Raw genomic sequence first — 27,736 nt, 5'->3', positions numbered from 1 at the left:
ATGGTATATTATCTCCTTAAAAGTCTTCTATGAGCATAATTATTAAAAAGCAAATGGAACATTAGCTTATGTAATGGAAATAAAGCATACTTTGCTTGAGAAATGTCCTATATATTTTGTGTTAAAACTTAAGGTTTTTGTTTCAAGCAATATAATTTTCAGATCTTAAGATAGTAAAGTTAAGAAACTACAACTATTTGCACACCCTCTCTTGTATTTGGTAGATTATTTTATCCTTGATAATATACCAAGATGAAGGACTTCCACTATATTTTATACAGTTCTTCGAATGAAATTACGTAGAACTTAAAGGATTTATATTTTATTTTCTTCCAACATAAATTTTAAAGAATGATTGTAATATCTAAGGCTGCATTTATCAGACATTGTCAATTTTATTAAATATGATGATGACAATTAAAGGCACAAGCTATTAATTCAAACTGCTACAATTCTATTTTAAAAAGCAACTTAGCAACTTCTTCCAATTGAGCAATTGTATCCTACAGCCACTTGAAGTAACAACTGCATATGTCTTAAGCTATTTGCTAGAGTAACCCACCAAAAGTTAATTTTTTTAAAGGACAATATCTTGTCTATGTCAGGTATATGTGCTTGGTATTTCTCCAACTGTATGTAAAACTTTCAAAGATCAGACTTGCCTTTTTCTGTACAGCTGCCTTTTCATTTTCTTTCTCTGAATAGACCCATAATGTTCAGGGAAAATATCAAGAATAATAAATCCAAATCTTTGTATAAAATATACCTTCATGACACACTCAAGCTGGAAATCACAGGAACCAATAAAAATGCAGGCAGCCTCCTGATAATGAGGTCAGAAATACAAATAAATTTACTTTTAATGAAGACTGGAGGCACAGTAATCAAAGTGTTAAAATTCATTTCATGCATATCTCATTTGCTTCTTAGCTGATATTTACCACGCAATTCTGTGAGAAAGTAGAGGCCTAAGATGCTCCAGATAAATGGCTCAATTAATTGTACAGAGGTAGACCTCTTTGAGCTGAGCCAGAGCTGTGAGCTCTTTATTAAAAGCACTATTCTGTAGCCCATAACCTTGTTCCTTGACTCCTCTCTGGTTTCCAATTTAAACAAGTCCCCATGCGGCCTGCTCTAAAGGGCTTTGTCTCCCTGTCATTGTTAAGAGAGCTGAGGCATCCTGGAAGTGTGAAATCAGACCTCATGAGTTGAACGGTTCCCCAGGGAACGCCGGACTGCGCAGAAGGTCAAAGTCATGGGCCGGACCATCTAAAAGTGTCTGATCGCCGGTCTGTGACACAGCAAGTTGGGGGTGGGGGTTGGGGGGGGCGGGAGCTAGACTGAAGAGGACTGAAATTGAACACATCTTAATTAAAGCCCACAGACAGCAAAACAAAATGTTTTCTAGGCAGCCTGTCAAATGGGGCTTAAATTTAGCTCTGCTAATGAATCTGAGCTGCTAACTGTTATTTCTTAAGATAATAAGACTCTCACGGAAGCTGATAAAAAAACTGTAGCATGTCTTTTTCTGCTGTTTTGTTACTTAAATATTTTCCAACAATGAAGACAGTTTTCCAAAAGAAAAACATGGGAAAAGTCTATGCAAATAAAGGGGTAGTAAACATCTCTCTTAATAACTAGTAGGTTTCCAGACTACGGGGCTGGCAAGTCGCAAGTCTTTATGCATAGCCTTGTTTTAGAAAAAGATACGCTCATTTAAAGGGACTATTTCAGTGACACATTCTGTTAATTGTAAAATTCTCTCTCTCTCTCTCTCTCTCTCTCTCTCTCTCTCCCCCCCCTCTCTCTCTCTCCCTCTCTCTCCCCCCACCCTTTTTCTCTTCCTCTCCCTCTATTGTTTCCTGAAGGAGATGGTGCATTAATTTGAGAGATCAATTCACCTGGTGTGGAGAAGTTTTATATTAGTGTACCTTTTAGTACAGTGAAAAGGTAGGACATCTTTTGAAGGGTTTCACAGTTCTCCCATATCGCTGTTTCTGAAACTGAGTGGCTGGTCTCCCTGGGGAAGCTATGACCTCTTCCTTAGGAGCTCAGAAAAAAAAAAAAAAAAAACACACACACACAGAGAAAGAGAGCGAGAACCCAGGGGAAAATGAAATGAAGGGGAGGGGCGGAGGAGAACTCTTTTCTCCTTCTCCTCTTAGAACTTGAAAGAACCAATAGGCCAGGTCTAAATACTCTGCAAAGAAAGCCTCACTCAATATAGGAGACTTGGAATGTTCTGTTGAGGCAGAAATTAGGCCCTGCTCAAGGAAAAGAATAATCAGAAGCTAAAAAAGACAAATGATAACACAAACTATTTCCTACCACCCAAAGAAAAAATATTTCTTCGCCGCCCCTGCCCTCCCACACCCCACCCCACTGGCCTTTCCTCACGATTTGTAGAATTTTAAGGAAAACTTGATCTAGCTGCAGAGAGATCTTCCCCAGTGAACGCAGGGCCAGTCTCTAGGTCTTGCTTTGATGGTGTGGAGAGACATTAACCTTTTCACTGGTTAGTTGAAAGGTAAGTAAGTTGTACTGAGAAGTATTTTTCAGTGACTCAAACTTTTTCCCTTATGAAGAATTTAGCTGACCAACTTTCCAAACCACAGTGCCACTTTCTCAGGCTGTGAAAAGATGCCCACAATTTGACTGAAATCTCAATCCACTCTTGTGCCTTGCTCAATGCATGTGTATGTGTGGGAGTTGTAAATGGAGGCCTTAACCACCAGAGTTAATCTCTTTTTAAAATCTGTATTAACCTTAATGATTTGAAGTGCACTGTCCAACACTGGGCTATTGAGACCAAAGAAAAAACTACCCTCGACCATCAACAGTTTATTAGGGGCTTAACTGAAGTGACCTACTGTAGTAGTGTTCAGCTGAACAAGGCTATAGGCTTTTTGTGGAAAGGGAAAGAATTGAGGGTTTCATTAAAAAGTAATTTGTGCTTTATACTCACTCATTCAAAGAGAGTCTCAATTGCTCTTTATTCACACAGAGTTAATACAGTATCACAATGTTTCTCAATGAATGTGTTGTAACAAAAGAAAAATTTTACATTTTGAAAGGGAAAAATTCTTTGTAACCGTAGTAAGATTGATGGCTACTTAAAACACTATAGACTCTTTCTTTCCTGTGCTCATGTCTAATGATGGAATATTATAATTTAACATATTTTGCTGAAACAATGGGAGTTTAGCTTTATGTTCAGATCATTAAAAATATCTAAAAAATAGAGCTAAGTTGGTCAAATATAAATTTGTCTCGTTAGACTTATTTAGAAAAAGTGTTCTGAAACCAACCGTGTATCTTATAAGTAACAGGCTCATTTGTACCATGTCAGAAAATGTTCTTGCCTTAGCACAGTTACCAGTGATTTAAAATCACCCCTCTACATCGACAAAATTCCTAAATGGATGCTAACTTGAGGATTTGAAGACAGCGCTAGTCAATTGCCTCTTTTCAAACTATTGCCTAATAACTTGTAGAGCCTGACTGTTATTATCCACTGAGACGCACATCATATCTTTAAAGTTCTTTGAACAAGTAAGAGAGAAAGCAGACAAAAAACTTTCTTGTGTCCCAAATTTAATGACAAAGACAAGGAAGCATCAGGATACACACATATATGTGTGTGTGTGTGTATGTGCGTGTGTGTATTTATATATATGTGTGTATATATAAAGTATTTATATGTATGTATTTATACTTTTCAAAAGTAAAAATAATTTTTAAAATTGGTAGTATATTCAGACATTTCTGACTCAAATATATAGTCTTCAATTTTTGCCACCATCACAAATGTTGTAAAGACCACAGAAAGTCCAAGAGTGAGCAAGGTCAAAGACTGAATTATCTTTTTGCCCCTGAATAGTTCAACATCTCTCTTGTTCAATTCAGAGCACATTAGATTATAAGGTCAGCATGAAATGGGGAATCATTAGATTTATATCTCTAAAACTGGAGGAAAAAATGGAGACTCTGTTATTTAGTATTCCCCAAATTAATGTTCATTTTATCAAATGAAAATTACGTCTCATTGAATCCCCAGGGGAAAGGCTATTGTTATTCACATCAATTTACATAGAACCATTAGGAGAGAAATATCTCTATTTTTTTCCAGCTTTGAGAGAACATGTATTTTAACTTCCATAGTGGCATACAGGCCAACTGGGTTAATCTAGTTTGCATATTCATGAAGTTTGAAAATCAATGACAGCTTCTCTCCAAGAGAAGACAAACTTATACAATTCTATCCAATTGTATAATGGACAGGTATGTAAGCTTTTGAAGTAAATGGTACATGCATTTTTCTAAAAGAAATAATTGTGCCAGATTAATTTGATTATAATCATACTAGAAAGAAATTTCATAAATAGGAAAATGTATACATTTTACATTAATTGTTTTGTACAAGGAGCCAAATTAGCATATATGCAAATATTACAAACAACCTACTCTCCCATTTTCAGGTATGCCTGTTTTGAAAAAATATGTGACAACTGTTATCATCTTCTTGATTACAAATGAGTTGATAATTACCTTTTTAAAGGAACTGTAAACTAATATTTTAAATTTTCTCACACATGGTCACTTAATAGGCAAATATTAAAATATAAAAATATTGCAGTTTTGGAACAAACATCTGCCATTTTCATTTGAAGACATGTTATCTTTTATTTGTTTTTGATTCTGTTGAATGAATTAAAGAAGTGCACAGTGATTTCAGATCCTTGGATGGTAGAAAAAGTACATTTCTTCCCGTGCAATAAGTTTGTTACCTCATTAGGATGATGTGGCTGAATGTTCACAATGGTAAGCATATTTCCAGAATGATAAATTGATATTTTCTTCAGAAACAGTGAAATTTGCACAAATTGGTCAAGCCAGTCCTATTTATTGTCTAACTCGAGATGGATAATTTAAGGAACAGTATAAACATACCCCAAATCCTTATGAAATTAAATCATAAATGAATGGTCACATTGTTATAAATTCAAAATAATGATTTAATTCTGGAAATTGATGAAATAATTGCCATCAGCCCGCTTGTTAATATGTTACAGAAATAGCATTATGCAAATCAGGAAGCTTTAAGAGACAAAGCTAATGTGGACATTTGTATAGCCTTGTTTCCTACTTTAAGAAATTTCAAACAATCTAGAGGCTTCGTTTAGATCCAAAATTATCTCTGGGATGTGCCAGGGAATTTGGACGACTAATGAGTTGGATCAGCAACCCAGATATCAAGAGTTCATACCAAATGATTGAGTATTATGCATCTAAACTTTTCAGTGAAATATCCAACAGATTTCATGCATGTTTGAATTATAAGTGTTGATGCTATGAGGGAAGCTGATTCTGTATAGCATTGGTTCAATACCTGGAAATAACAATACCTGGAAGAAGTATTTCTACTACATTGATTAAACTTTGAAGAAGGCAACAATTCAAAAATCATTTTGCTTTTTAGTGTTTATTTTTAATACGTTACCCTGCCTTTAAAAAGCAGAGTTACTATAAAAATAAGGGGGTTGGCAAATATTTCTAAGATCAACCCTGAATCTTTAAATTATTTACTTTGATGATCCATCAGGTGAAATGCAAAGTTGAATTATTAAATGGTGTAGACTTCGTGTGCTGCTTGATCTAAGCAATAGGAGAATTGCATCATCTCTTACCAGTGACGTCAGCAGCCATTAACCCTTCCGCTCTGATGACTTTCACCTGGAGAAATCCCACATCTTTCAGGTTGTGAAATATCCTCAATGGGCTCTGAAAGACCCCAACATCAGTATTAGAAAAGGGAGGTCCCAAGGAGTCTTAAAGAGTGTGCTGAGAAAACATTACATTTTTTAGTTTATCTTCAGACTTTGGGGGTAAGAAGATCAACATTAAACATTAATTATTTTTTTTTTACTATTTTCCTCTTGGTGAGTTTTGGAAATTGCATGCACTAGCTGAGGATTAAATTACCTAAAGACTGTTTTCTAGTATTTATTTCAAAAGACTTATGCAATTCTACATAAGAACTTAAGTAGTTCTACATAAGTAAAATACATACATAATCTTTTAACATAAATCAAGTTGATGACTAAAAATAAATTCAGGCTGGGAGCGGTGGCTCACGCCTGTAATTCCAGCACTTTGGGAAGCTGAGGCTGATGGATCACAAAGTCAGGAGTTCATGACCAGCTTGGCCAAGATGGTAAAACCCCATCTCTACTAAAAATACAAAAAAAAAAAATTAGCCAGGCATGGTGGAGGGCACCTGTAATCCCAGCTACTCGGGAGGCTGAGGCAGAGAATTGCTTGAACCCAGGAGGCAGAGGTTGCAGTGAGCCAAAATCATGCCATTGCACTCCAGCCTGGACGACAGGGCAAAACTCCAACTCAAAAAAATAAAATAAATTCAAAATAGTGAGTAATTTTTCTTAAATTTATAGTTTTATTTGCCATTTTAGTATGTATAGAATGGAAACTTTGATACTGCATAAGGGGTTCAAGGTGTCATTTGTGTTTCTTCAGTATAAATTACCCTTCCACCATCATGAATCTACACCACACACACACACACACACACACCCCAATGTGGATAATTGTTACTATATAACTAGATTTTCTGAAAGAATCAAAAAAAACACATTTACTCCCATAAACAATTATCAATAAATGGTGAACAATAAATTATGGAATAGATATGTCTGTTTCCTTTTTTCAATCTCCTCTAGCAAGCAAACCACTCCAAGAAATATTTTCATCTGTAGATATAATGGTTTGGAGATTAGTGGGGTTTTTAAAATTTTTTTATTTTTATTTTTTTAGAGACAGGGTCTAACTCAGGTTGGAGTGCAGTAGCGTGATAATAGCTCACTGTAACTTCCAAATTCTGGGCTCAAGCATTCCTTCCACTTCAGCCTCCTGAGTGGCTGGAACTACTAGCATATTTGCTTATTTTTGGTGCAACCATACTTGGTTAATTTGTTTTTAAAAACATTTTAAATTCTATAGAAAAAGTCTTGCTATGTTACCCAGGATAGTCTCCGATTCCTGGCCTCAAGTGATCCTCCAGCCTTGACCCCCAAAGCGTTGGGATTACAGGCATGAACCACCACTCTCAGGCTAATTATCAATATTAAATCTCACGTTGTTGGATATGTAACGCTCTTCAGTCTTTAGGGGTAAGAAGGTCAACATTAAGTTAATTATTTTTTTCTACTATTTTCCTCTTGGTGAGTTTTGGAAATTGCATGGGCTAGATGAGGATTAAATTACCTAAAGACTATTTTCTAGTATTTATTTCAAAAGACTACTGTAGTTCTACATAAGTGAAAGACAGACACAATCTTCTACAGTCAATCAAAGTGATGACTAAAAATAAATTCAAAAATAAATTGATGACTAAAAATAAAAAATTTTCTTAAATTTATAGTTTTATTTGCTATTTTAGTATGTACAGAAGTATGGAAACTTCAATAGAAAAAAATGGATCCAAATGATAAAATCTATTTCACTTCATAAATTAATAACGGTGGTGTTTTATAAGTGTAGCACTTGAAGGAATTAAAAGAGGGAAACCAATACAATAATTCAGAAGTCTAATTAATGGGCACAAATACTTTGAGAGTAAAATAAACCAACAGAATGCTAATGTGCATTTGTTTATTTATACTTCGTAGCATTTTTCTTACAACGCGATCAGCACTTCTACTCAGTAAATCAAAGGTACTTCTTTTTCATAATCTATAAAATGTTTTATAATCAGAGAACATAACATACTTTTGCATAATAAAGTTAGCTATTAAAATGTTACTAGAGTAAAAAGCACTCCCATCACCATATTAATAATGTGAGAATACTGACAAGCAAAAGCTTACTGTGATAGGAACTTTATCAGTCCCGTATGACCAGTCATTGTTTACACTGAAACTATGACCTTGGTATACTGAGAGGAGGAAATGTGGATATATGAGTAATCTCACAGCCTAACTTTTTATAAGAGTGTTTAGCATGAGGATTAACTGTTAATCTTTTATTGTTTTTAAACAGTTATTTATCACCAAAAATCTATTTAAAATACCCAGGTGACAAGGTTCAGTAAAAATGCACTTCTCTCTCCATTTAAATTCCTGTAACTGAAGGGTTTCACCGTGGGGGCATTAGACAGCAGGGTATAATTCAGAGGTTTGTAGGCATGTTGTGTTCCTACAGTAACAGCAAGTTTGGAAAGTTTCTTATCTCAGAGCTTACACAATGTTGTAAATCAGATAAGTCTCTGACCCTAATGATGGGGAACAGTTTTATCAAAAAAAAAGGTTTCTATACTTTAATTTTCAGAGGCAATTTAAATCAAGTTCTATTTTGACTAAAACAAATATAATCAGTCCTTATGTCTGAGAATCATTTCACATTGGTAGCCTCATTCCACAGACATATTGTCTTCAGGTGCTTTGGCTCTGATCCTCTGCTTCCCATTTGGAGTAGTAATTATTGTTTGAAGGTTTCATTTCCCCAAGTCAGCTGACACTCCATAATATATTGCAAATTTCAACGGTTAAGGCCAGTGACACATCGATTATAATAAGAAGTAATAAATAAATACATTGGTTTAAAAATGTAACTTCATCAAGAGGTATTCCTGCCTTGCTATTTATGGTTATTTTAGAAGGCCTAAAAACCCGGATGGCTTCTGAAGCCAGAAATTTCCATAGCAGAGGAATCTATGATTTGCTGTGAATCCTTTCAGCCCTCAATAGATGGGAAAAGATTGAAATGCTCTGGAGAGGAGTCCTCTTTATTTTTTTAATGAAAGGCTGTATAATATATTTTCTCTATGACTGCAGCAGCTGTCAGGGAGAGCATCTCAGTTCAGCTCTATTACGGGAGAGGCAATACCCCATCCTATGGCATCGAGATGCTCTGAGGGGCCAGAGCTGATTGACAGCTTGTCACCGTGACGTCTTATTCCATCTCTGTTATGGAGAAAATTAATGTCACACCACCAGCCTTATGACTCGCTGTCATCTTAGAACCGCTCACCTTTTATCAATGCTCTAAATAACATTTCAAGCCCATCGTCTCACGGTGGACAATCCGGTCAAGGGACATTAAATCAGATGACTGTGAAATGTCATAATAAAAATGGAATGCTAACAACTTCTTCTCTAAACTAGCTCCTCTGGTTTTTAAACTGTGACAAGGGGGAGCAAGGGTTCAGCATACCCGTTCTGAAAGGTCATACAATTGCTCTTGGTCTACTACCCATTACTACCCGCCCCCTATTGACCTTCCCTCATTTCCTCCCCCTAAAAGAGGAAAAAAAAAAAAAATGGAATTAGCCATCTTCTCAGAATGTGATGATCAAAAAATGGCTCACAGAGTGATGTTTGTTTACTTTGTGGGACTTCAATCCTCAGCAATGAACAGCTAAACAGCAGCAATGGAGGGCTTTGTTTAGGGCTGCTTCATATCAGAGTGGGGGCAATTCATCTGCTCCCCTGACAGTGACCAGTGTCAAACTCCCAAGTTTGACCTCAACTTTTAAAAATACACATGTTCGGCCGGGCGCGGTGGCTCAAGCCTGTAATCCCAGCACTTTGGGAGGCCGAGGCGGGCGGATCACAAGGTCAGGAGATCGAGACCACAGTGAAACCCCGTCTCTACTAAAAATACAAAAAATTAGCCGGGCGCGGTGGCGGGCGCCTGTAGTCCCAGCTACTCAGGAGGCTGAGGCAGGAGAATGGCGGGAACCCGGGAGGCGGAGCTTGCAGTGAGCCGAGATCGCGCCACTGCACTCCAGCCTGGGCAACAGCGTGAGACTCCGTCTCAAAAAAAAAAAAAAAAAAAATACACATGTTCTTGCAGGAAAATATAGAAATAATTCTCTAAACAACCTCCATTATATGTTTCTCCAAAACAAATGATATTTCAGATGTGATGTGCCATTCATTCATTCATTTCATGATCCTTGTTATAAAAAGGAAACACACTGAAGCCTGATCCACGGCTCTTTGTCCTTTCATGGCTATGAGTAAATATAACAGATGTGCTATGTTGCACATAGTGGCTTAGCAGCAGGTATGTCTCTAGAGGGAGGTATAGGCCTCTGCCTGAAAATCAAGGCTGAAAAAAAAGTATGTTTAAACATGGTTCGTTTTTTAATATATTGAGCAGAATACAATGTGAGAATTAAGTCAAACGTCTGCATAATATTTTACATTTTATTGAAAAAAGACATGGAAACAAATACTCAAATTCTGAATGGAAATGGCCAGTTGCCATTCAGTCATCCAGTAAAAAGAAAAAAAATTAATAATAGGTGGATTACTTCTAATTACCTAGGCAGCAATATCCCTTAATATATGGGATAATATCAAAATATTAATTCATCAACTATAGTATTGTAATGCCTAGAAGAATTTTTATATTAATATACTGATTAACTCCATTAAAATTGTTGTAATTCACGAGGCTCACTTCTGGTAACAGAAGAATATGTTTTGGTGGATACCACAATGTAAAATCATCTTCATAATTGCAATTATATATGAGAAGATGTCACACAATATCTTAGGCTCTTAGGTAGTTTAAAAATATATACTATTTAGCCTTGCTAAGTCACCTCTATTAAACTGTTTATGATAACACCATTGGTGGATGAGTTGTACAAGCATTAGCAGACAGCTGATTCAGTGGAGATAGCCAGAATAAATTTGCTGAAGCGCACATCCTGCTAATCTGTTTGAAGAATATTGTAGAGCATTAGTACCAGCACTTCATGTTATCTGCACAGCCTGATAAGGTACATCTTTATTAAATTCAGTTATTGAAAGGATGTCAGTCAGCAAATAGGAATATTTTAAAGTCCAAAAAAAAGTGGTTCTTTGTTAGTCGGAGCTTGGTTTCATGGCTGAGTGTCTAGAGGAGCCTTCTAAACACCTGGCGGCACTGTACAATACAAGCTTTGTCATTTTAAGTGGAAAAGCTTTTTTTCCCAGCTTCATGGGTACTAAGGCATTTACTTTTTCAAACCTCCATTGAGAGAGAATGGTGGAGTAAGAGCTCCCCTCTCTGTTGATTCAAGAAAACTACATGGTGGGAAATGTCCAGTGGGAGGATGCTGGGAAATAGTAAGATTTGGTTGTGAATATTTCAGTTTGGTAAAATTTGAGTAGGGTAGTCATTTTAGTGATTCACTATTCCATACTATCGTTCCACATTCGATCAAAAAGAAGGAGCCTTCCTTTAATTCGATTTCACATTCAATTAAAAAAATTAAAGAAATGAAGTGAGGCTTTCCTGAGCAGCTGGAAATAAAAATCACTCCTGTGAATACTCTTTAGTTACCAAGGTACTAATTACCGTAAGTACCATTAACTCCATCTCAAACTTGGAAAGACAAAGAAATTTTAATTGCAGCTACAAAGAATCAATAAATTAATTTTAAAGTCATGTTATGTAAACCTGGCCTTCCTTTATGGGCAGCATCCCTGCATGATAAAATCATTGAGTAAAATCTCAGAATCCAGAATTTGCTCTGGAAGAGATTCTAGAGAAGATCAAGTCTCTAGAAGACTTGGGTGGGTAATGCAAGTGCTTCTGCAAAGGTCTGGGTGGCATTTATTTTCACTCTGCTTTTTACTTGTGCCAATTCTTCCATCAGACAGCTTCTCAGAAGTACTTCTGTCCCTCCTGGTAAATTGTTTACAACCTCTTCTAGTCACATGTGACTCTAGAAGGAGGAGGGTTACATACGTACATATCTCTTTAATATCTCCTCTCGTTCCTTCTGGTCCTCCAGGGAGTTGACGGAGAGGTCAGAGATGCTGACTGTGGCTGATGCTGTCAGAGTGACCAGCAGCACCAGGTGTCCCTCACCCTCTTCCAGCTGCAACTCCAGCTTGTGCGTCTGTTCCCTACTGAGGGCTGACAGGTCGACCTGGCACCTAGAGACAAATGTTTTGAATCAGCAAGTGGCCTTTTTTGTTTTTTGGTTTTTTTTTTTTTTTTTTGCCATATCAAACAGCTGTTCAGAGCTCTATGAAAAATAAATCAATAGAAATATTATTTGGACCACTGGAAGAAAACACCTTTCAAGTCAGCTGACTTTCTTAACAAAATTCAGACCCTAATTATCATAGGGTCTGTAATTGTTTATTTCCTGTAAGATACAAAAACTATGCTAATCTGAAATTCTACTATTACTCACTGTCACGGTATTCATAAAGTGGTAAGGACTTCCTATCTCTAGGTGGCCTAAGGAATTAGGTCACTGGGGCTTTGCTTATAGAAAAATGATGTGAGCTATCTAGAGAGACCAACAACCAAAATTCTGAATTTTTGTGTTACTTTTAAAAAATGGATGTTTCCCCCTCATTCATAAATGTTATTAAGCGGTGAATAGAATATGTACCATTGTGATGCCATACGTTTTACATTTTTTAAAATCATGCCAATATATTCACAGTACACTGTATAAATCTAAATAAAAACACATAAATCTCCTTAAAACATAATAGCTCGAGTGTTATGCACCTGAGTTGTGCTAAGAGGGACTTTCTAATGTGGCAGTGCATGCTCTGTATGCCACTCTCTCAGAGCTAATACCTTGAAAACGCTTTTCATAAAAATGTCAATTGATTTTGAAGAGAAAGGTAATGTGGTGACCACAAGGCTAATAAACTGAGAAAGGTGGCAGGCACGAGTAAAAGGCATTTAAAACAGGAAATAGCCAATTATAAGAATAAATGTGGTAACCTACCATAAACTGGGTGGTCAGAGACAGATTAAACTCTTGCTGTTTCTTATTCCTCACTCTATTTGGTATTTATGGTTCTGCTTTTAAACTAAACTCCTATGGACAGTGTTTCAAAGCTTATAGTTGAGTTCAAACATCTCTTTAGCAAGAGTGATCGCAGATATTGAACCGAAGTCCAATATTTCAATAGGCCTTTTATTTTTGCCCATTGGTTAATATGAGGGATGTCTGGGACTAGATACAAATGGGAGGAAGAGGAATATTGATGTAAGAAAGGAAAACAATAAGCAATGCCCTGGTCAGTGGCAGAAAGTCTGTGTGTACTAAATGCTAACTATTGAGAAATTGAGAGATTAGAGTCTGTACAAGTCTGGAAACATCTTCCTGAAGTTAGAATATATGTCAAATAACTGCACTGTTTCTGCTATCACAATACCCATTCCAAGGTACTCTTGTGCTGTCTCCTCAAACTCTGAAGGGTGAAAAAACATATCACATCCCTTATCTCATATTTTAATTTTAATTGGAATTGAGTTCTTATCAATAACACCTGGAACAAATTGAGGTTAAAAATTTTTACAGTGGAAAACAACCATTCAAACACATTCTCTAATTAAAAAAAAAAAGGTATTATCTTTAGAGATCTTTCCAGCACCTGACACACTGCTGGGCCCACAGTTTGTAACTCTGACTTGGATAGAGAGTATACTACTAGAGAATTGACGAGAGACTATAATTCAGGCAATATTTTTGGTTGGATACAGTTGGAACCAAAAAAAGTCTTTCGCTTACTTTGTTGTTTCTTTTTTTCCACTCACTTTGATCATGCATTTCCCGGTCCCTTCCTTTTTTATATGAAGCTGAGGCACTCTTAAAACACTAAAACACATTGATGTCTTCTGAAGGATTTTCTTCTATGCCCACCACCACTTTGTACTGATCATATAGATGTTGGTTTCTCTTAATTTATATTAGTCATTGCATTTAATGCTTTACGGGTGGGGAAGCTGCTCTCAAGATTATATAAGTTAGGCTTTGCAAACTGGCAGTTTTCAGACGGAATCTGATCCATAGATTTGTTGTTTTGCTTGTGCTAAAAAAGGTTTGAATATAAATATTTTTAAATACAAGGTAAATGTCCTCTGAATTAGTTACTGTTCCCCATACTGGCCTATTTCACTTAATTATTCTACCTTGCTCCAGTAGGCAGAAGGATTCGTGATTCTTGGAGTCTGGCTCTGTCGCCCAGGCTTGGAGTGCAGTGGCCTGATCTCAGCTCACTGCAAGCTCCGCCTCCCGGGTTTATGCCATTCTCCTGCCTCAGCCTCCCGAGTAGCTGGGACTACAGGCGCCCACCACCTCGCCCGGCTAGTTTTTTGTATTTTTTTAGTAGAGACGGGGTTTCACCGTGTTAGCCAGGATGATCTGGATCTCCTGACCTCGTGATTCGCCCGTCTCGGCCTCCCAAAGTGCTTGGATTACAGGCTTGAGCCACCGCGCCCGGCCAGATTCGTGATTCTTGCCGTCTCCTTAATTTACCAATGAGAAAACTGAGGCCAGGGAGGGTACATGACGGAGGTGAGACATATGGTTAGTTATTATCGGAGTCCACTTGAACCTAGGACTCTGGAATCCAAGATCTAGGCTTTTCTCCACCACTCTAAGTAATCATGCATCCCAGGAAGAAGCACTGTTAACAGTGCTTCTCAAACTGGGTAATATCTGGGCTTTTTTATTTTTATTTTAATTTTTTCGAGACCAGGTCTTACTCTGTTGCCTAGGTTGGAGTGCAGTGGTGCGATCATGATCATGGCCCACTGCAGCATTGACCTCCCCAGCTCGGGTGATTCTTCCCACCTCAGCCTCCAGGAAGCTGGGACTACAGGTGCCAGCCACCAGGCCTGGCTGATTTTTTTTTTTTTTTTTTTGGTATTTTTTGTAGAGATGGAGTTTTGTCATGTTGCCCAGGCTGCTCTTGAACTCCTGGGCTCAAGCAGTCCACCCGGTTCAGCATTCTAAAGTGCTGAACGAGCCACCACACCCAAGTCCAGCAGAGTCTTATACTGTCACCCAGGCTGGAGTGCAGTGGCATGATCTCAATTCACTGTAACCTCTGTCTCCTGGGTTCAAGCGATTCTCGTGTCTCAGCCTCCCAAATAACTGGGATTACAGGTGCCCACCACCACACTTACCTTTTTTTTTTTTTTTTTTTTTTTTTGTATTTTTAGTAGAGCTAGGGTTCACCATGTTGACCAGGTTAGTGTCAAACTCCTGATCCACCCACCTTGGCCTCCCAAAGTGCTGGGATTACAGGTATGAGCCACCACACCCAGCTGACTTTTTTCCCTCAAACCTTTATTTTAGGTTTTGGTGGGCACATGTACAGGTTTGTAATATAGGTAAACTCTCCTGTCACAGGGTCTTGTACAGATTATTTTGTCACCCAGGTACTAAGCCTAGTACTCAATAGTTACTTTTTCTGATCTTCTCCCTCCTCCCAAACTCTGCCCTCAAGGAGACCCCAGTGTCTGTTGTTCCCCTCTTTGTGCCTGGACTTATTTTTAACAGAAAGAATTATCTCAGTTTCCAAGTATGAAAATATGTTATTTTTATGCTTTAAAAATATATATAAACCAGAGAAGAAAGCTATAAATTATTGTTCTTATGTGATGATTAAGAAAAATTTATAAATTGAATTTTGAAACTATGAAATAAATTTAAATTAACAATATAAATTTATAGGGAATATTATGCTTTTCTGTAACAACTAAAATTTTAGTATTGGGTGTACTCATAGAAATAGTTTATCTCAGGTCCTGTGCTATATTCAGTGTTTCAGAATTTTGACTTTAATAATTCCAATGTAGAGAATGTCCGTTTTCATAAATATATCAGACAAGAGAGTATTTAATGACTTTAAGGTTCTTTGTGCTAGTTAAGGTTATTCGGATCTCTTATTTATCTAAATATTCTACTCGAGAGTAAGATGCCATTTTAAATGAAGTATCACCTAGAACTAAGCAAAGTTTTCTTGTTAGCTTGAGGATAAACTTAAAGCTTCACTGATGGGTATCAAATCAAATTGTTGCTGGAATTGGGTGGGGAAAAAGCATTTGCTACTCTCACATCATAACTTTTGAACAAATGTGTTCAAGGATGGAACTCTTACAACATGGTCTAGTGCAATGTGAACACAGTACTAGTTGCTATGGGGTAGATTCTTCTGTATTTGGCTCACTGGTACTGTTATGTCCTGAACAAAGGGAGGTTTCACTACCGTTTGAATATAGAAGTAATAAGCGGCCATCCAGATGGTTCAGGATAGGCATACAGTAATGGTTTTATAATGTTATCAAGATAAAAACGCAAAATCGAAAGAGCATCAAAACAAATTTATGAACTCCAAATACATGTTCACAGATACATACACAGAGAAAAGATCTCGGGTTTGGGAGTCAGATTCCCTTGGTTCTAGACCTCAGTCTTACATTAATTAGTCATGTGACCTCTTTCAAGATAACTTATCCTCTTGAATTTCAGTTTTCTCATGTGCAGATGAACTTTAAATTCTCAAACCCTCAAATTCCACAATTTGTTGTAGCTCTGTGTTTACATTTGCTGCATCTTCCTTTCTTTGCAATTCCACAAATCAAAAAGCTAAGAAAACAAAATTATCTTATAGGCAGTGAAATATTATTCCTCAGATGTATTGCTAAAAAAACTTCTGAATGTTGGTGTAAGAAGGCATCTCATCTCATCTCATCTAATTTCAGACTGTATTGCAAAGAGCAGTAGGGTGTGCCTCAGAGGCCACTATGGGTGGCAGTGTGGGAAAAAGGGGTGTAGATTATCCTCTTTGGTTCACAGAGCAGCTCCCCTGACATCTGTTTTTTATTGAGGGTTGGTATCTGTGGTTTGAAAACTTACCTGACACAGCTTACATAGCTCCCTAGGCTCTCCAGGAGCCATGGTCTCCTGAGTCCTCAGCTGTTCGCTTTGCCTCAGCTGCTCCTATGGCTGTGCCTCCCCAAAGGGCTGCTCTTCATCCCAAACCCATGCCTGGGTCCTCATGGGTCTCCCACCTAGGGCTGGCTGATCTTTCACTATCCCAAAAGAGCTAGGCACTCCCCTTTTCTGCCAAGGTGCATTCAGGCCTAGCTGCCATATACTTTGAGTTTCTGACTTCCAAAGTCACTTCTGCACTTCTAAAGCCACTTCTAAAGCCACTTCTGCACTTCTGCACTGTGAAGATTGTATCTGGCTCCCAGATCAACTGCCAAGGAAGCTGCATGAAACAATGCAGAAGTTATCTCCTTGTAGGGTGAACTGTGATCAATGTAATAGGAGATGGGAAGACAATGTCCCTCTCCTCTTCCCTTTCACAAACTATGCCAAAATGTAATTCTCCACATGGCCTGTGCACATGTGGCCATATGGATGCACCTGCTAAGCAGCCAGCTATATCTCTGAAATACCAGGAACAGTGACCAACCCATGAACATACTTCCTTTCATTGCTTCCTAGTATTCCCTAGAAATACTAGGGAATACTAGTATTCCCTAGTTCTTTCTTTCTCACTCTCACTGTCTGGGATGGTACCTCCTAATAAAGTACCAGCACTCAATCACTGCCTCATGCTCCATTTTTCTCGAGAAACTGGCCCAAGGCAAAAACCATTGCTACAGTCCAACCCTCTCCGTATGGATGTCTACAACACAAACTTGACCATGTCCCTCCCTGGCTTTGTACTATTTACAATATATCCTTAGCCAGTCAACAGTACCCTCCATGAATTACCATCAGCTTATGTGTCACTTGCTAATGCATTCTCTCTTACAACTTATCATTCCAGAAGCCTTATAATCCTCCCAACATCCATATTAGAATGCACCTGTTTCTTTATGTTTGGACAAGGCATGCCCTCAGCCTGAGATGATGTATCTCATCTTTACATGTCTAATTTTTACCAATTCTCATTGAAATAACTTGGAGCTGTCTTTCTCAATACCCTGAAATGCCTCGAGGGCAGGAACAATGTCTTATTCTCAGCGTATGGCACAGCAACTGGAATACAGCTGGTGCACTGTAAGTATTAAAGTACTATGCACAAGGAAATGGAGGCTCAGAGAGGCCAATAATTTACCCTCGGTGACAATGCTTGACAGTGGCAGAGCCAGTGCTAGTGTGTAATGTGCTCATTCTACCACTTCTATATTGTCTTCCTAGGAAGTGGTTTGACTTCTCCCCAATACTTATTTCACTCACTCATTAATTCATTCATTCATTAACTATTCATTAAGTGTTTATGTCTTAGGTCCGCTTAGATTTGGAGATTCAACCCCTTCTAAACCTTCACGTTCTCAGATCCTTACTTCAGAATGAGCATAGATTCTGTGTTACTTTGAAGAAAGTTATTTGACTTCAGAGTCCATGGCTGGGGGTTCAGAAAACTGAAGTTTTAATAAATCCCAATTATTCATTAGTATTGTGATATTAAGCAAGTCACTTAAACTCTTCATACTTCAGCTTTCCTCATTTATTGAACGGAAATTTTAAAAAAAACATGCCTTCTCTTTGCAAAGAATTGTAAGAACACAGGAATCATGGATGAAAAAGTATTTTGAAAAGTTGAAAGTGCTATGTAAATGTGTTATCTAGTTATACTATCACATTTGCCTTAGTTTGATATTTGAAAATTCAAGCGATCTGCATCAAATTCAACTCATCAATTAATGAATCAACAGAATAACCAGAACAGACTCGAATCTAAAAGAGATTTTTGTATTAGTCTGTTCTCATGCTGCTAATAAAAACATACCCAACACTGGATAATTTATAAAGGAAACAGGTTTAATTGACTCACAGTTCCACATGGCTGGGGAGGCCTCACAATCATGATGGAAGGTGCATGAGGAGCAAAGTTATGTCTTATATGTTGGCAGGCAAGAAGGCATGTTCAGGGGAACTCCCCTTTATAAAACCATCAGATCTCACGAGACTAATTCACTATCACAAGGACAACATGGCAAAGACCCACCCGCATGATTCAATTACCTTCCACCGGGTCCCTCCCACAACAATGGGAATTATGGGAGCCACAATTCAAGATGAGATTTGGGTGGAGACACACAGCCAAACCATATCAATTTTAGAGCTACTTTCCCTCATTCTACAAATGCTTCCTCGTAGTCCCTGCCTCATGTTCTTTCTTTCTCACTCTCACTGTCAGGGATGGTACCTCGGAGACAGGAAAAAATAAGACTTAGAAAAATTAAGTGATAGCAAGAACTTGAACCATGTTTCCTGACTTCCATATCAGAGCTTGAAGTTCTCTGCATTTAAAAAACAAACAAACAAACAAACAAAAAACTATATACATTTGAACTATTTAAGCACGTGAAAGGAACAGTCATCATCTTTATATGGTGATGTTATCCTCTAAAACTTCAAGGAGAAAAATCTCAGCGTTCTGATCACCGTTTTTCTCCCCTGCCTTTCCATCTGCTGTCTCTGAACCAGTGACCCACAACATTCCTTCCCAGATGAAACAGTCTTGTGATTAGCACCCTGGGTGTGTTCGTATGAGTCCCCTGGGGTATAGAAAGTACATGTTAGAACCATTTGCAATTATTTTTTACCTTAAAAATAAGACAGAAATCAAGCCTCATCAATATCTAATACTCACATGAATACAGGTGGCTCATACATCAGCTAAGTCACACAGGCCTCAAGTATTTTGAGGGAGGCATAGGAGCTGCATGGCTAACACGAAGGGGTCGATGGTGGCACCCTTCGGGGCTCACTCGCCTTTCCTGAATTGCAGTTCATACATGACCTATTAAGTGGATTTAGAGATTATATAATCTAATTTTAACTAAACTAATCCTCACAAAATGGACAATTGGCTTTAAAAGATCCCACCAAAGGAACTGTGGATAGAAGATAACGCTAATTAAGCAAGCACAAGTGAACAGCAATGATAAACAAGAATCTGCCGAGCCGACACTTCTACTCCACTTGAGCTCTATGTCAGCCCCGTTATGGCTCACAAAGCAACGGTGCTAGAATCAGATCCGGCAAGGGATCTGCCAAAACAATCCAAAATTATCAAGAGGAAATTTCCATCAGCTCTCTTCAACAATGAACGTGTAAGTATATATTATGCCTTAAAGTACTAACTAAAGAGATTTTGAAGCCATCATGGCTAGCAAAACATTTAAACATAAAACACTCAGAATGGGAAGACATGCCTCTATGAGGGGGGGCTTTTAAAAAGCACAAGTTTACTTAATTTTTATCAAATTGAATAATACATGTATGAAGCTTTTTGAGATTTCTTAATATATGAGAACTACTTTACATTTGCATAATATAACATCTTATAAATTAATATAATACATGACTCTTTGAAATGTTTGCACTAAAAAGATTCCATATGTAGCTGCTGAAGTGTTTTCAAGTTCCATGACTCTCCAAAGGTTTTTACTCTCTCTCTGACATTACAAAACGCTAAATGCTGTTATTGCCTTTCTGTTGTTAGAAGTTGTCACTGTTCAACTGTCTCTGGGGAGATTGCTTTATCTGGGTATACTTCTGCAAACTTCTATAATTCCCTATTCACTGACGTGAAGGTAAACTACACACTGTACCTACAGCAGTGTATGGAAACTGTCTTTGAGAACTTTGCCAATTATTTTAAAAATATTACAATCAGTACAGCCTTTCTGAGAAAATCTTTAGATGAACAAACAGTAACTCATGCAAGAAAAGGGATTAAAATCCTAATATATTTTGTTTAAGTTGAGTTTATGAAAAACCAATACAAAAATCAACGACAAACTCCATTCTTTATTTAAATATTGCCTGTGTCCCTAATGAACTATTTCACTCAATCATTAGTTTAAAAAAAATAGTAAAATACAATGATTTTATTTTTAAAAAAAATCCTCTCTTCCTTTTAGAATTTTCTGGCTAGCTGTCCTTGTGCTTTCAGATTAATAATGCAGTAGGATTTCTCCTGCTCTTATTTATGTAGAAAGTAAAAGAAGCATTATAGTTTTGGTGTCACAAATAAAAAACATTCCAAATCAGAATCTATGGAGTGTCAAATGCTCAAATGCATTGACTTTCAACCTTAAGAAAACATTAGTTTGGTTTTTATCCAAAGTCAAAGGCTATTTTCCTCATTTGCCACACTGAACTTGAACGCACATTCGTGTGCATCTAAACAGCTCACTTTCTCTTCTCCTCAGCAGTAGAGAGAGCCATAGATTTATTTTTATGGCTGTAGATTTTGAAAGCATTTGTTCTTCCCCCAGAACTTACCAGTTCAGAATACTTTTTTCTTATCATATACCATTAATAAGAATTTTGTTAAACTTAAGCCCTTGACTCAAGTTTACATTGGTAGCATTTGGTTGTCACGGGTAGCACCAAATGCCCAGGCCCTTAGAACAATGCAACAAAGTCAGTAGCAATTCACCAACCTAAAATATATGTACCCCAAATCAACACCACTTTAAAGATAAACAAGCATTTTGCACACTAATAAATAATGCTGTAAATCTTTCTATATTGGATGGCAAATAACTCCAACTGAATAAAATTGCATGACACAGGATTTACTTATTCTGCACGTTCAGAAAAACAACTTGTTCTCTGACAGCACTCATTCTTGGCAATTTACCGCAGCTGTCAGCAGTCAATTTGTTCACATTACTGCTCTGCATAAAAGTGTAACAATCATGGGGATTTATTAGCTGATTATCGTAAAGGGGGCAGTCCGTCTTGCCTGCCAAAATGCAGGTGATCAGAAAGTTAAATAATTACATGCAGATTAACATTATTTCACCTTCACTTGAAAACTGTAGTTCAGTGACAGGTAAAATTTGTCGTTCAAACTTGCAATATGGTGTGCATCACCTAAGTTGGTTTACCGAGTACTTGGCATTTTACTGAGCACCCCATGGCTCCGGGACAACAAGCTGAATACAAGAGTGTGGTGAAATAAGCATGAGCTTTAGAGTAAGGAAACTCTGGATTTGAGCCTCAGATCAATCACCCCACTGGCTGAGCAACCTCTTCACTGCCCTCAGCCTCACTATTTGCATCTGCAAAACTGGTATAATATGAACCATCCCTGCTACCCCAGAGTGTTGAGCTAATGTGTATAATAGGGCCCTGTAGGTTGTAAAGCATTATTATTATTGTTTCTTTCCATTTATGGTAAATTTACTTTTGGGTAAAGTTTTACAACCAGATAGCTCTGTAGATATCATGATGATGAAAAGTTACAGTAAGTGTCTTGGTAAATGTACAGCCTACTTTTTCCCCAAACATAGCCATTTATTATTACTGAAGTATAAAGATTGTTCAGACACTTTTATACTTTAACTAATTCATTATTCTCTTTTGCATTATATTCAATCATCTTTCCACAATTACACTGAAACTTTCTTACCTTCAACTAAGTCATGTTGTTCTAATTGCCTTTCAATTAATGCCTGGTGTCAGATCAGCATTTGTCTGACAAAAGCCATAATTTCCAGTGTTAAATCAAGCTTCAGGGATTTATATTCAAACCCAGGAAATATTTGCTGCGTGCTTGGTGCCAGATACTTGCTTAGGTATGGAGTATGTTGCAGTGAACAAAACACTCAAAAAATCCCTGCCCTTGTGGAGCTTACCTTCTAATGAGGGAAAATAAATGATAACATAAATGAGATGCATAGTTTGCCATATGGTGGCTGCTTTAATGGAGAAAAACAGAGCAGAATAGCGGAATGGGATGCCAAGAAAAGCAGGTTCAATTTTAAATAGGCTTGGTATGGATACCTCCCTGATGAGACATTGGTGCACAGATCTAAAGAAGATGAAGCAGCAAGGCAGGTGAGTGGATCCCTGAAGAAAGTTAGATAGAGGGAAAGGTCCTGAGATGGGAGGGTGTCTGGTATGCCTTGAGGAACAGCAGAGAGGCCAGCTGGCTGAAAGTGAATGAAGGACGGGGAGAGGCAGAATAGCAGAAGTTCATGGTAGACAAGCAACAAGGCCAGATTGTGCAAAGTCTTATAGGCCACTGAAGGGACTTCGGTTTTCCCTAGATTACAATGCAAAACAATTAAAGGGTTTGGAACAGAGGAGTTAAGTTACTTCATTTTTGTTTTAGAAATATTACTCTGGCTGCTAATTGGAAACAGACTGTTGTGGGAGGGGAAGTGTGGAAGGAAGAACAGGAGGCTGTTGCTATTGTCCATAAGAAAGTTGATGGTAGCTTCGACTACAATGATAATGATAGAGATGATGAGAGGCCGAGAATCCTCAATATGTTTTGAAGAAAAATTATCAGGTTGCTGATTGATTTGATGAGAGTGAGAGAAAGAAAGGAATCAAACATGGTTCCACGATTTTTGGTGTTAGCGACAAATAAGAGAAGCCTGAAGGAAGAGCAGAAGTCAGAAAGAGGTTTGGGACTGGAGGTTAGAAGTTTAGCTTTGCACATTCTAAACTGGAGAAACCTATTAGACTTCCACATAGTGATATCAAGCAGGCAGTGCAATACAGGAATCTGGAATGCAGAGAAGAGTTATGGAGTGGAGCTGGGCTCTTGTGAATGGATGAAGTCACCATGGGAGCCAGTACAGATGAAGAAGATGCCCAAAGAGTGAGCTCTGAGGCTTTCCAGAACTACATGAGGGGATGAGGAAACACCTGCAAAGGAGACAAGAAGGAGCATGCAGTGAGGTAAGAAAAAAACAAGGAGTATGCGTTGTCCTGGGAGGCAAGTGAAAAATGTGTTTCAAAGTAAGGAAGCGGTCAGCTAAATACAGCACTGCTGCTGGGGCAGGTTAGACGAAGGTTGAAAACTGGTCATTGAATTGAACAACGTGGTGGGCTTGGGTGACATTGACAGGAGCAGTTTTGGTGGATTGCTAGGGGCAAATGCCTGACTATATTAGTTCAAGTAAGAATGGAAGTTGGAGCTGGGCGCAATGGCTCACACCTGTTAATCCCAGCACTTTAGGAGGCCGATGCCAGTGGATTGTTTGAGTTCAGGTGTTTGAGACCAGCCTTGGCAGCATGGCAAAACGCTGCCTCTACCAAAAATACAAAAATTAGCCAGGCATGGTGGTGCATGCCTGTGGTCCCAGCTACTCGGGAGGCTGAGGTGGGAGGATTGCTTGAGCCCAGGAGGTGGAGGTTGCAGTGAGCCGAGATCACACCACTGCACTCCAGCCTGGATGACAGATCCAGACCCTGTCTCAAAAACAAAAACAAAAACAAAAACTAAAGAATGGAAGTGGGTAAAGTTCAGTACTAAAATAGTTTTAACTCTTTGACACTCCAGATTTGCAAGTGGCTCTTTCATTCATAGCTACTCTTGTTCTTATTAAATATTATGAAACAAACAAACTCTGTTATTGAGTTTGCATTTACAAAATATATTATAAAAATCATTATATATCACCAAAAATGGAAAATAAAATAGACAATTATAAACCATAGCATAATAAACTCGTTTATATAGATAATGTAATCCATACAAGTGTTCTCAAATTTGGGACTCAGTTTAGACAGTACCCTTAAAAAATGTTACTAGCCATCAAAGGAATAGTATCACCCTCTATGGCCAACTTTAAACTTACTCACAAGCCTCCAGCAAATTCCTAGAATAGTCTCTACTTTCAAAATTAACACAGACACAGAATGTTGCAGTGAGAGCTTGCAAAAGAGGACAGAAGATTATGATGACAGTTTTATGACTGTTACTTTACCCGGAGTACTCAAATTTAATTGGAAAGTAAGTCAATTGTCTTTGAAACTATTCTAGGAATTAAGTAATTCTATTATAATCTGTATTATCTCCACTGTTTCCATGAAAGTTTCAAATAAATAAACACAGTTGCCTGATACTTAGGTATAATAATATGTTGCTTTTCAGCGGCAGGATGCTTTTAAAGAACAATTTAACAAGCGTCAAGTTAGAGACCTAGAGTTTTCAGTGCTATCTGGATATCAAAAAGATTTGAAATGATGATGCATCACAGTTATTTCTGCAAAAGGCAACCTTGCTAATTTAGGAGTGTGCAACATGTTTCTATTGTCCATCTTTCAGTACCTCAAAATTCAACACTCATTCCTTTCATTGTGTAAACCAGTATAAACCACTACTCCAGAGCTGTCTTGTCTATACCTGTGCTCATTTCACTCTAGCCTTTTGGGCTTAATTTGCTTTCATAGGCAATTAAGTTTGGTATATGACCGAAAATAGACTTCTCTTTTTCAAGCCTCCACAGGCATCTGGAACAATCCCTCTGATCTTCCATCCAGCAATTTGTCACTGTTTTCTCAAAAATTAGCCAAAATATGAAAAACCTTTAGGAACAAGGTGAAGTGAGATAGTTAGGTCCACCCCTCTGTCAACCATGTCTGCCCTTGAAGAACTCATAATGTTATTAAGTGAGGAAAAGAAAATGATCAGTCCCAATTGGCCTGAGAATTTTCAGTTTTTAAATTGGAAAATTCTTACCAAAGGAAAAAAATATATAAAAGAACATCTGTCATTATACAAAAAAATAGAGAGAAGAAGGGATATGAAGGAATGTAATATATACCTAGAAATACAGGAAGACAGTATATTTACAGCATAATCTTCATTACTTTACCAAGATAATAAAGTTTGAATACAAAGAAATAAGGTAGAGGTAGCAAGTTACACATGCCCATCATTCTGATTAACTTGTGGTCACCAAATATAACTAATGTTATTATAACCAAAGAAAATGAACTCATCATTTGAGGAATAGCTACCTAGTACCTGCTCGAAAGAGCTCATGGCCTATTGAGGGAGACAGAATCTTAGATATATAATTATAATGAAATGCATTTAATGTATTAACAGATGTGGTATATCCCAAAGAGAATAAGATAAAACTTTAAGAATTAAACTCTGAAAATAGTGTTTTAATTAAGGGAAAAACATGTGCAATAAAGGCCTGTGCTTTAAAAAGGCTTGAAATGTAATGTAGTATTAGATTATGGTGGTGTTTTCCAGGTTCACTTTACAAGTAAAATAGTAAAGGCTGCCTGAAGCTCATTTTTGACCGCTCACTATATAATCCTATGAAGAAGACGATACATATATAACTGCATCATAAAAAAATCAAGAGACAAATATGTTGGACTGGATTCCTGTTCTTACTTCTCCAGAGTATAATTTATTTTACTCTTAGGATGTATAAATTTTCTTCAGGCTATATGTTTAAAGACTTGGAATTTCATGTAAGCTACAGTGAGGAAAGAATTTTTTTTTAATTTAAAAAATTAACAATTTTTTCGGTACACCACACTTTATTTCAATATTGGCATGTTTCAATGTGTTTTGCTACAAAGACACATATATTACTATCAAAAAATATAAACATAGGCTTTAAAATAAGAAAACAATTCATATGATTCAAGTGGTCACTCAAAATAACCCTGACTTTGTGGAAAAATGTCATGTAAGCCTCAAAATACTCCTTTCTTTACTGTGTTATCAGATTAACATGGATCTGCCTCACTTACATGCTTCCTACACTAAAACTTGGGAACTCTTTATGGATTTATGAACTCCAAGGAGATTACAAGTATTGTCTACTTTGTAGGGCGCTGTAGAAAATAATGCATTTTATGGTGATAGTATGCTTTATGAAAATAAATATTATTTTAGATCACTTTACAGACTATGAATATGCTCTTTGTTCCTTTATGTATCTTATATCAGATGAAATTCCTCTTTTTCAACTCCCATAACTTTGACATCTGGAGAAAATTCACGGATATCAAATTCAGATAGCCCGTGTCCATCAACTGGCCAAAACCGCCACCTACTGGTCAATTTTTGAATCTATTTTTCAGTTCATCCGAGCATTGCCCTACCATGGTAAAGTCCCCTTCTTCAAAACGGTAAAGATCATTTACAATAACAGGCTTACAGCAAATATTCTTTTAATAAAAATGCTCTAGGGATGAACCAAAAGTTACAAATTGCACAAACCTGCCAATAAAATCATCCCTTTTCCCAGCATCTTTGTCCCATGCAGTGATATCAATGATTCCTCCTCTTTCTTCATAAAGGTGAAAATCAAATTGTTCCCTCCACTGAGGATTCAACGTTTTTGGCATAATCTGGAAAAAAAAATCATTATTGTCATATTGCTAGCAGCTTTAAAAAAAAAAACTTCAACCTGAGACACTAAATCAAACTCTTGGTACTATAGTATCTAGAAAAGCATGCTGTGTGCTATTTGAAAAAAAGATTACAGAAATAATGGAAATGACTCATTCGATCTCCAGCATCCTTACTGAGTAGTACCTGAATGGACCTTAATGGATGTGTACCGAAAATCAAAAGATATCCTTTGATTATCTTAAGTAGCAGATAAGATATATAAACTATGTATAAGAGGTAATAATCTATGAAAGAAATAGCTCACTCAGATACTAGCAATATTTTACATAATCATAGTTAATACATTAAAATATAACTCATAGTCAGTCATCTCATAATAAAAGAGGATGAGGATTTTCAGAGTGTTTTTTTTCTTACTTGCCATACACATTGGAATACTGACTTGAGTACATGAAAAACACACAGTGAATTTCTGTGAGAGTAGGACAAAAAAGCAAGTAGCTTTTGGGTGGTCAAACTTTTATCTTAGACTTACAGCACTGATGTAGTATCTCATGTTATAGATGGATAAGCTGAGACCTAGAGTTTAAGTGACACACCTAAGGTCAGTATGTTTTAGCATTTAGACACTAACTCAAAGTCTTTGATTAAAGCTTCAGAACTCGGCTGGGTACGGTGACTCACGCCTGTAATCCCAGCACTTTGTGAGGCCAAGGTGGGCGGATCACGAGGTCAAGAGATCAAGACCATTCTGGCCAACATGGTGCAACCCCGTCTCTATTAAAAGTACAAAAATTAGCTGG

The 27,736-nt window shown here is 37.4% G+C and overlaps 1 protein-coding gene and 1 long non-coding RNA gene across 14 annotated transcripts in view; both read right to left on the bottom strand.

The window, feature by feature from the left end:
- Positions 1–27,736, bottom strand: part of MCTP1 (multiple C2 and transmembrane domain containing 1) — a 594,209-nt gene that overhangs the window by 177,661 nt on the left and 388,812 nt on the right. For all 13 annotated transcript variants that reach the window (XM_050794290.1, XM_050794291.1, XM_050794293.1 and 10 more), the window contains 3 exons: positions 26,799–26,929; positions 11,765–11,951; positions 5,688–5,781 (listed from right to left, as the gene is read on the bottom strand). In XM_050794290.1, the coding sequence (XP_050650247.1) occupies positions 5,688–5,781; positions 11,765–11,951; positions 26,799–26,929 (412 nt within the window). The remainder of the gene's footprint in view (positions 1–5,687; positions 5,782–11,764; positions 11,952–26,798; positions 26,930–27,736) is intronic.
- LOC126956969 (uncharacterized) lies at positions 766–5,681 on the bottom strand. The gene is made up of 2 exons (XR_007726620.1): positions 1,932–5,681; positions 766–823 (listed from the first exon to the last, which is right to left on the bottom strand). It is a non-coding gene; the product is annotated as an uncharacterized LOC126956969 (long non-coding RNA).

Source organism: Macaca thibetana, chromosome 6 (genome assembly GCF_024542745.1).
Source record: "Macaca thibetana thibetana isolate TM-01 chromosome 6, ASM2454274v1, whole genome shotgun sequence".
NCBI lineage: Eukaryota > Metazoa > Chordata > Mammalia > Primates > Cercopithecidae > Macaca > Macaca thibetana.
Note: the sequence above shows the minus strand (reverse complement) of the source record. Positions and strands in the feature narration are given on the sequence as shown.